Source organism: Nyctereutes procyonoides, unplaced genomic scaffold (genome assembly GCF_905146905.1).
Source record: "Nyctereutes procyonoides isolate TBG_1078 unplaced genomic scaffold, NYPRO_anot_genome, whole genome shotgun sequence".
Taxonomy (NCBI): domain Eukaryota; kingdom Metazoa; phylum Chordata; class Mammalia; order Carnivora; family Canidae; genus Nyctereutes; species Nyctereutes procyonoides.
Genome location: NW_026575025.1, coordinates 14491115 through 14500707, shown reverse-complemented (window position 1 = coordinate 14500707; position 9593 = coordinate 14491115). Strand labels below are relative to the sequence as shown.

General features: G+C 52.2%; 1 protein-coding gene across 1 annotated transcript; it reads left to right on the top strand.

Annotated features, from left to right (window-relative positions):
* The first annotated feature begins 341 nt into the window (after nucleotides 1–341).
* Nucleotides 342–8776, top strand: LOC129503233 (pepsin F-like). The gene is made up of 9 exons (XM_055315224.1): nucleotides 342–394; nucleotides 1462–1624; nucleotides 2513–2630; nucleotides 2718–2836; nucleotides 4203–4402; nucleotides 6420–6536; nucleotides 7851–7995; nucleotides 8084–8182; nucleotides 8624–8776. Exons 1-9 carry the CDS (start codon nucleotides 342–344, stop codon nucleotides 8774–8776), a joined length of 1167 nt encoding a protein of 388 aa, XP_055171199.1.
* The last annotated feature ends 817 nt before the right edge of the window (nucleotides 8777–9593 follow it).

The window sequence follows — 9593 nt, the reverse complement described above, 5'->3', positions numbered from 1 at the left end:
GGCACTTATTTTTAGGACATTATTAGCAGCACCTTTATCTCCAAGATAGGAAGAGTCTACCCACTCTTTGTTAGAATTTATGGTTTGGGATTGTTTGTTTGTTTGTTTGTTTGTTCCAGTCAAGCCCCAAGGAAGAGATCATAACAGAAATCTCTGTATTCTGTGAATTTTCTAAATCCCCTCCTCACAAACACTGATGAGGATAGAGATCTTATCAGAGAGGTTCATATGACTTATCAGGTCCACTTAGCGGCCCTCAGGGGGACAACTAGGGCAGGTCAGAGTACATATAATGAGCAACTCGTGCTGGCCATTGCATGCTCGGAACCCAAGAAGAAAGCATGAAGTGGTTTGGGGTCCTCGGGCTGGTGGCCCTCTCAGAGTGCTTAGTCACGTAAGTACAGGGACATCAGGTGGCATCCACTCTTTTTCTGGACTCTTTCTTGCCCTCTTATTCTCCTGCCCCACCATGGGTAGAGAAGAGCATATAATCATTCCCAGACTGTCTTAAAGTTCAAGTATCTATTTATTGATCAGTAGCTTACCACGTGCACCATGGGGTCCAGGTGTCTTGAGGCAGCCCTGCAGGGTTGTACAACTCCAGGAGTGCCAGTCATATCATGAACTATGTGAAATGGCACCCCTTGGAATTGTTCAGTGCACAACCTGTGCAACTGTAAGCATGGCCCTGTCTAGGAACAGCATTTCTCCTACATTTGTTTCTAGGTCTTCTATTTGCTCTCCCTGCTCTCTCTCCATTTCCATATACATATCTATATCTCTATCTATCTCTTTGTCTTTGTCTCTTTGGATGTCTCTGCATGCAAACTCTGTGTTTTTCTAGTTTGTGTCCTTCTTGTTTCTCTGTCCTCTTAATTTCTCTAATTTATTCCCCATCTCCTCACTTCCTCCATAACCCCTCTCTTCTGGTTGAGCCCTGAAAAAAAGATCAAGAGAGCTACTGATAGGCCCAGTTTTGCCTCTAACAAGCAGTGTGACCATGCCAAGTCACCAACTACATATAAAGAGAGGATGATTTCCACTCTACCTCCCCTCACCCCCACCATGGCTTCTTTGGGAAAAACACAATGAGATGACAGTAGCAAGAGGGATGGCTGCCTTTGTTGAGACCTCCTATCGGTCAGATGCATGATAGCCATCATTTTGCTTAACCCCAAACATTCTATGTGAGGGAGTTATTGTCATTCCACCTTTTTGCAGGAACAACAGAGGCACAGAAAGGGCATAGGGCTTACCCAAGATCATACAACAGAACCTGTATTCAAACCTAAGTTTATTGCCATGGTCTTTCCTTTCTGTTGGGTGGCCTGTCTTGATGATGATATCATAAAGATGCCTAGAAAATACACGGTAGGATTACAGAGTGAGATGTGGCAGTTACATGTAACATGGGCAATTACTGTCTCTCATTCATTTCTCTTTCCCAACGCTGGCTTACAGAATCCCTCTGACAAGGATCAAGTCCATGCGAGAAAACCTCAGGGAGAAGGACAAGCTGAAAGATTATCTAGAGAAGCATCCTTACAACCTGGCCTACAAGTTTGTTGAGTCTGTAGATCCAGACACAGGGGTCTATTATGAATCCATGAGGAATTACCTGGATGTAAGTGCAGTAGGCAGAATGGCTCCACAGAGCACACCCTAGGCTCCAGCCAAGCGTTGGGGTTCACATGACTGGAGGTGTGAGCAGGGATGCTGGGGCTGGGGCTCCTGCAGGCAGAAATAAGGGGGAACAGGAACCCTTCCCAGAGGAGAAGGCACCCCCACCCTCAACTCCTGGTCTGTGGCAACCAGGTCTGGCAACGATCTGGTGGCAGGTAAATATCCATTTCAGCACCAGCGATACTTCATTGGGCACCCATGAACCACAGCACTTGGCTTGAGGGATTTTGTTCTTTCTGAACTAATGCAAATCACTGAGTTATAGTTGAAGGGGAGCCATGTCTGCTTAAACGACAAAACCCACTGTGAACCAAGTTTGATGCCCCCGGCAGAGGCAGTGCAACCTCCACAACCCCAAGAATGACACCAGTAAAAAGGTTATTAAGTCCCTACGGTGTGTGAGGCCATAAAAAACTAACATAAGATCATCATTATTGTTAACAAGGGGTCTCATCTCTTCTCCAAGAATGTACAGTACTACCTGAGAGACAGGCAATAAATAAGTAAATGAATGTAAAAGGGTCAACTACATGTTATTGATATTATGTTTTGAGTTTAGAAGAAGGGGCCTGGAGTGACATTAGGAGGGCTGCCTGGAGGGGGAAGCACTCAAGCTGGGCCTTAGAGGGTGGAAGGATTTAGTGAGCTACCGGTGACACTGAAGAGCTTTTCAAACAGAGGCACTAGTCTGAGTAGAGGCTTTAAGGGGAGTGGTTGAAAGCTGATTGCAGGAGACACGAGACACCCAAAAGAGGCAGAGGCACTGGGAGTCAGAGAGGACGAGGGCCTCGTCCAGGCCTCCTTCAGCACCCCTTCTTGGCCCCCGCAGCTAGCCTACGTTGGCACCATCAGAATTGGAACGCCCCCACAGGAGTTCAAGGTCATCTTTGACACGGGCTCGTCTGACCTGTGGGTGCCGTCCATCTACTGCTCCAGCCCTGCCTGCGGTGAGTGCCTCCAACCCCCTCTCGTGCACCACCATCCCTTCCTCTGTCCTTGGCATGCTGACAGACACTCACCTCCTGTGTCTGCAGCTAATCACAACGTCTTCAACCCTCTGCTGTCCACCACCTTCCGGGTCTCGGGACGGCCCATCCACCTCCAGTACGGTTCTGGGACGATGTCAGGATTTCTTGCCTACGACACTGTTCAGGTAAGGTGGAAACCCAAAGGTAGGGCAGGCTGGTCCAGGGAGCAGTGACTGCTTATAGGGCCAGATGTAGGGTCGGGGGGAGCACCTGTCTTTCCCAAAGCCTCCCAGCAGCTGGCTGCCTGCCCTGCAGGGCTGGGTCCCTAGGAAGACAGTACTCTCCCCCCGGCCCCCCTCCAGCTGACACACAGACTCCTAGAACAGCTACCCCAGAGAGCAGGTCATCGTGCTGGTGGACCTTAGGGCCAAGGATTTGCAGCTTCTTTCCCCTCGATTAGCTCAAGGCTGATTTTGCTGGGAACAGGGACAGCAATGCGGAAAACCACCTGCTTTTATATTCTCAGACTGTGCCAGGCATGGTGCTGGGTGCTTTCATTTTAAGAACTTGTTTGACCCTGTGTCAGCCCAATGGGCAGCCACTGCTACTGCCATGAGGCAGATGCAAGCACCGAGGTATGGGGAGAGTGAGTGCCTTTCCCAAGGTACTCCAGTCACGCACCTGCTAAGAGGCAGAACTGGGATGCGAAGCAGGACTCATACCCTTGGAAGATACTTTGGGGGAGAGGGCAGAGAGGGCTCCAGGCAAAAAAGCAGAGGCTGGGGCAGCCTGGATGGCTCAGCCGTTTAGCCTGCCTTCGGCCCAGGGTGTGATCCTGGAGACCCGGGATTGAGTCCCACGTCGGGCTCCCTGCATGGAGCCTGCTTCTCCCTCTGCCTGTGTCTCTGCCTCTCTCATTCTGTGTCTCTCATGAAAAAATAAAATCTTAAAAAAAAAAAGAAAAGAAAAGAAAAGTGGAGTCTGCAGCAGTGGAAGGGCCCTGAGAAATGGGTTCTTACCTTTGGGGGACTTTGAGGCTCTAATAAAAACTGTGGGCTGCCTCCCCTAAAGTGCCTGAACACACACACACACACACACACACACACACACACACAGACAAGCATATTTCCCACACAGAATTTTCATAAAAGCCCTGATGGCTGCATGGTATAATAAGCATGTCTATGTCCTTGGTGGACACAGAATCCACAACGAATTGCAATGAATTTGCTCCATTTCTGTCATCAGAGTAATGCCCAAGAGAAGACTGTCCTCCTCTCTCTTCCTTTTGTCTTCAAATGTGAACAACTTGGCCCCATTCTGCATCTGTTTCTCCACCTGTAAAAAGGGGATGATGTCAGCAAGAGGAGTAGTGTTGGTTAAAACCCACACAGTCCACGCAGACAGAGCCTGTACCTCATGCCAGCGGAGGTCCCGGAGGGCACTACCATGCCTGGGTTTTCCTCTGCGGTGTTCATGGCACATGCCTGCCCACCTCCACCCAGCCCCACTTTCTAGCCCTCTCCCTGGTAACCCTCTCTTCTCCTATAGTTCGAGGGCCTCGTTGACGAGTCTCAGGCATTTGGCCTGAGCCTGAGGGAACCTGGCAAGTTCATGGAATATGCAGTTTTCGATGGCATCCTGGGCCTGGCCTACCCCAGCCTCAGCCTCCAAGGGACCATCCCCATTTTCGACAACCTGTGGAAAAAAGGTCTCATTTCTCAGGAGCTCTTTGCCTTCTACTTGAGCAAGTAAGTCTGGGCTGGACGAGCCTTTTGTCCAAATCAGCTTAAGATGCTTCCAAGTTAAATTGATAGATTGATAAATTGTAGATTACTTGATCTTGAAGTTTCTTGAGACCAGGGGTCAGCAAACTATGGCCTGGGGGCGTCTGGCCCACCACCTGTTTTTGTAAATAAAACTTTATTGAGATGCCACCATGCTCATTTTTTCCCATTCTGTCTGTGGCTGCCATTGCTCTACAGTGGCAGCAGGGAGCAGTCACAATGGATATCATGCAGGCTGCAGTTCCTGAAATCATGATGATCTGGCCCCTTCTACAGGAAGATTTTCCTGGCCCCCTTTTTCCAAGTCCTGCATTTGACCAATGGGAGAACCCAGGCTCAGAGAAGAGCTTGGTACAAGGTTGGCCAGGCAGGTGCTTGTCGTGGCAGGACCTGATCTCAGCCTGTAGGATTCTCCCCCATGGTGGGTGGTCAAGTCATCAGCAGATCTCTGGCCCTGGGCTCAGTAGCAGGAAGAGCTGAAGTCCCCTGTCTGGTTAAGGGTCTGGGGCAGGGGAGAAGCACAGAGTAGAGGAGGACCCTTTTGACAGGCTGTACCTTCCTCACCAAAGGTGGAGTTTGACCCAGAGATATGTGTAGGAGGCAGAGTGTGGTGGAGGCTCTAGAGGGACCAGAGTTCAAACTTCAGCTATATACACGAACAGAAACAAGCTGCTGAACCCCTCTGAGCCTCAAGAATACTAGCCCCAGTCAAAGAAGATTTGTTCAACAAGTATTTATTGAGTGCCTACTATGTGTTGGTGAAGGAGACAGGCAAGAGGCAGAGGAGGCAGGGAATAAATAAATACATGAGTAAAGGGAAAAGATAACTCTGGATAATACTCGATTCTGTGGCCGCAACAAGCCAAGGTGATAGAACAGATGGTGATAAGTGTGGATGTAGAGGGGCAACAGCAAAGGCCTGTCTCTGAGCTGAGTGTCTGTGATGGGAGAGAGCCCGGCTGCAGAGGCAAAGTCCCAGGCAGAAGGGAAAACCTGTGCAATGGCCTGAAGGAGCCCCCAAGGACCAGCAAGGGAGCCAGTGCGGCTGGAACAATGCAGGAGGAGGGGAATGGGAATGGAGCATGGGGGGGCGGGGGCTGGGGCGGGGGGGGGGGGGGGGGCTGGTATTGCAGGGGCGAGGCTACTCTGGGGTTTTGCTCTGTGTAGGAGTGGAGGCCTGGCAGGGATTAGGCCAGGAATAGACAATTTACATTTGTGAAAGCTCACTCTGGGTGTGCCCTGGAAAATGATGCAGTGGAGTGGAGGCAGGGAGGCCAGGGGAGAGGCTTCAGCAGTCTCTTTAGGAAACAGTCTCTTTAGCGTGGCAGCTTGGTCCAGCGAGGTAGAGGGAAGAGGGAAAATAGTGGACATATTCGGGATACGTGTTGGAGGAAGGGGCAACAAGACTTGCCCTTAGATTTGCTGTGGAGGGAAGGAGAGGGGTGGGCAGAGATGTGTCCTCCCTCACTAACATATTAGCGTGCTCCCAGGACCTGCTCCATAATTTGTAGGAATGATGCAAAACAAAAACAGGAGGCCCCAGCAGAGAGGTGGGAACTTGCTAAGCCTGGGGCTCTTTCCTGAAAGAGGCTTTTCTGAAAGAGGACAGGCCAGACCTCTCTGGCTGCTGTGCCCTCCAACTGCATGGCCGAGTGCTCTGATGGCCGAAGGGGACAGGCAGAGGGGGTGGTCAGAGCCAGCCCTCCTGCCTGACTGTGCAGGTTCGAACTCAGCCTCACCGTCCACTAGCCAGGTCCTAACCCCTCCGTGCCTCAACCTCCCTGTCTGTAAAGAGCAGGGGAGCACCTACTCCACAAGACTTTGTGATATGTGAACAAGTAAGCTGTGAGGAGTGAAGGGCACAAGGGAAGAGTGTGCCCTTAGATGGTGCCTGGTGTGTTTGCTGAGCTTGGGAAAAGCATCCTGCCCCCTCCCCCCATCATCTTGCCCACCCAGTGAGCTCTTCTTCCCCCACCCCCAGAAAGGAGGAGGAGGGCAGTGTGGTGATGTTTGGAGGCGTGGACCACTCCTACTATAGGGGAGACCTCAACTGGGTGCCCGTATCCAAACCCTTCTACTGGCAATTATCCATGGACAGGTAAGTTCGTCCCCCTGAGGGTGGCTCCGGGTGATCCTCACACACGCACACACGTGCAGACTCGCGCAGACAGACACACGGACATAGCCCCCTGCCTCATGACAAGGCCCTGACCAAGCTGAGGGCTCAGTCCTGAATCTCGGTGCATGAGGAGAGGGGAAGTGGAGGCCCTACAGACCTGGGAAGCTGAACTCCCTCTGGCAAGAGGGACAGGTGGAGGTGCGCATCCACCTACTGGGAGCGGGCGGAGGTTGAAAAGGGGATGGGGGGGAAGTCCACCAGCCTGACAGGGTTCCTAGTACACGGGACAGGCAGTTTGAAAGCAGGGAAAGTCCTGGGCAAACCAAGATGGCTGGTCACCCTAGGGAGAGGCTGCCCAGCCGGGGAGAGGGGTCATCTTCATTCTGGAGGTCTGAAAGCAAATCACATGAGGCGCCGCCCCCACCACCCCCTGTCTCGGCCTGAACATACAGTGCAGCAGAGAGCATCAGAAAGCAGGGAATCAACCTGAGAACAAGGAGGCAATAACTAATGTGATTCTGTGTGACACCAGCATACAAAAGCTTAAAATGTCCTTTGGAAGCTTCCACAGCTGGTGTCCTGCCCCCTGAGCTAGATAAGGTGTTTCCTGGCCAGGGCCCTGGCATGTGAGCTGGGAGCTGGCGGAGAACAGCCTGTGGCTCTCTTCCTGTCATTCTGAGCACCTGCAGCAGGAGAACCTCCATCTGCCCTGTGTGACCCCATAGTGAGCCAGACACCAGATACAGAGCTCTCACTGTCCCTCTCTCACTTACTAGTTCATTCGTTCATTCAATAAACTCATGTTGAGCATCTGCTATGTGCTAGACACTTGAGGGAGGCCCTGAGGATAGAAATTGCTCTTACATCTAACAGGGCAGATGTACATGAAACAAGTCACACAAATAATGAATTACTGTCTTGATATGTGCCAGAAGTGAGTATAAGTATGCTGAGGTGACCAAGAGAGGAGGCTGATTTAGTCTGGGGATAAGACTTCCCTTAAAAAAGTGACAGTGAAGCTGGAACCTGGAAGACGAGGAGAAATTAGCCAGACAAAGGGAGTGGGGATGGTTCTAGAAAGGGACACCAGCCTATGCAAAGGCCCTGAGGTACCAGAGAGCTTGGGACATTCAAGAACTGAAAGAAGTCAAAGAAGATCAGTATGATCAGAACAAAGAGAAACAGCTGGAAGGCCTGAGCTGAAGGGCTGCTCTGGATCCAGCCAGGGAGGGGGTGGTAGTGAAGGGAGCCCCAAGCGTGATACTGGAACCTGCTTTATTCTCCGTCTCTCAGCATCTCCATGAACGGAGCAGTAATTGCATGCAGTGGTGGCTGCGAGGCCATTATTGATACGGGAACCTCGTTGCTGATTGGCCCATCTAGTGTTGTCCTCAACATCCAGAAGATCATCAATGCCAAGCAGTCCTACAGTGGCGAGGTGACAGGTCATGCCGCAGGGTCCTCTGGGGTTCTCCATACACTGAAGGACCAGTTGGGCCAACCTTCTCTCTCCCTTTCTCTGACAGTACATGATTGACTGCAACACCATCAATACCCTACCCGACATTGTCTTCACCATCAATGGCATCAACTACCCAGTGCCAGCCAGTGCCTACATCCGGGAGGTGAGGGGCCAACCCTGGGGCCAGGTCCTCAAATCTGGGACTTGCAGGAATGTTGGGGTAGCAGCCAGAAGGAGGAGCCCCCTGGAGCCCAAGCCACACCATAGCAGATGTGGCCGAGTGGCAGAGGAGGGCCACGTGGGTCTGGGAAGGCTGCCTAGAGGAGCTGAGTTCGGTCTTAAGGGGTGGGTAGGGGGTGAGGGTAGGGGTGAGGAGAGAAGGAAAGGCCGTCTCTGTGGAGGGAACAGCCGAGAATGTGAGTCACAGGAAAGACACAGGACCCAGGCAGTCCTGGTTCCTGGATGGGCACCCACTTTTCAGTTGCTGGGAGAGCCAACTGGCTCAAAGGAAAGGAGGGAGAGGAAGCGGAGAGGCACTGGTGGTTGAAGGGGAGGCTGCAGGTGTGGGCGCAGTCTGACTGGTGAAAATTTCTGTCTCCTCCAGGGTCAAGAGGGCACCTGCTACAGCAACTTTGATGAGGGCAGAGGCGGCTTGTTTGTCTCAGACTCCTGGATCCTGGGTGATGTCTTCCTGAGGTTGTATTTTACCGTCTTCGACCGAGGGAACGACACGATCGGCCTGGCTCCAGCGGTGTAAATGCTGGGACTGCTCAGGGAAGCAGCCACGCCGTCCCCAAACACACACACACACACACACACACACACACACGGGGCATTCCTGCCCAGGTGCCCGCCTGAACTCTGTCTACGGCTCTGTAAAGCCCTGCTCTCAGTAGAGAATAAAAGATCTCATTTTCCGTGGAGCACCTCTCTCCGGATCGGGGAGGTGCCTCAGAAACAGGCAGGACTTCAGAATCTAGTCTGGACCACGAGTGAGAGGAGCCCAGAGCCAGCTGGCCTCAATGAAGAGGGAGACTAACGCCTGGAAGGCTACTGGGGACCCAGGATGCGGGAATCAGAGCAGGGCCAAGGGCTCGGGAACCCAAGAGATCAAAAGCTGTCAGCTCATTCTTTCTCTCCCTTCCCTCATCTTTGATCCTCTTCTCCTGGCAAGTTTCTTTCCTCAGTCTTCCATGTGTCCTCGGGGCTTTCTAGCCTTAAGGGATGCAGACCGAAAGGAAGAAACCCTAGAAAGGAGCTGAGTACCCAGGAGGGCTCAGATTGGCCCACGTCAGGCTGTGTCCGACCCTGGACCAGCCACTGTGGGCAGGCTCTGGGGTACTCTGACTGGTTCTCCTTGGTCACGTGGCCTCACCAGTGCCAAGGGTGTGATCGACAGTTTCATACCCAACCACGTGGCCCCCTGAGCTGAGGAGGAACAGTCCCCGAAAGAAGGGGCCGAGGTGCATTCTAGACAGCTGGGAGAGAGTTCATGCCAACACCTCCAATATCCGCCACCTCCACATCCAGAGGGATGGTTGAGGATAGTAAAGGTAGATTCTATTTTCCGATCG

Coding starts and splice junctions, on each gene's coding strand:
- LOC129503233 (XM_055315224.1), top strand. CDS start 342: ATGAAGTGGTTTGGGGTCCTCGGGCTGGTGGCCCTCTCAGAGTGCTTA. Junction 2,837..4,202: donor TTGCCTACGACACTGTTCAG/GTAAGGTGGAAA, acceptor CTTCTCCTATAG/TTCGAGGGCCTCGTTGACGA. Junction 6,537..7,850: donor TGGCAATTATCCATGGACAG/GTAAGTTCGTCC, acceptor TCCGTCTCTCAG/CATCTCCATGAACGGAGCAG.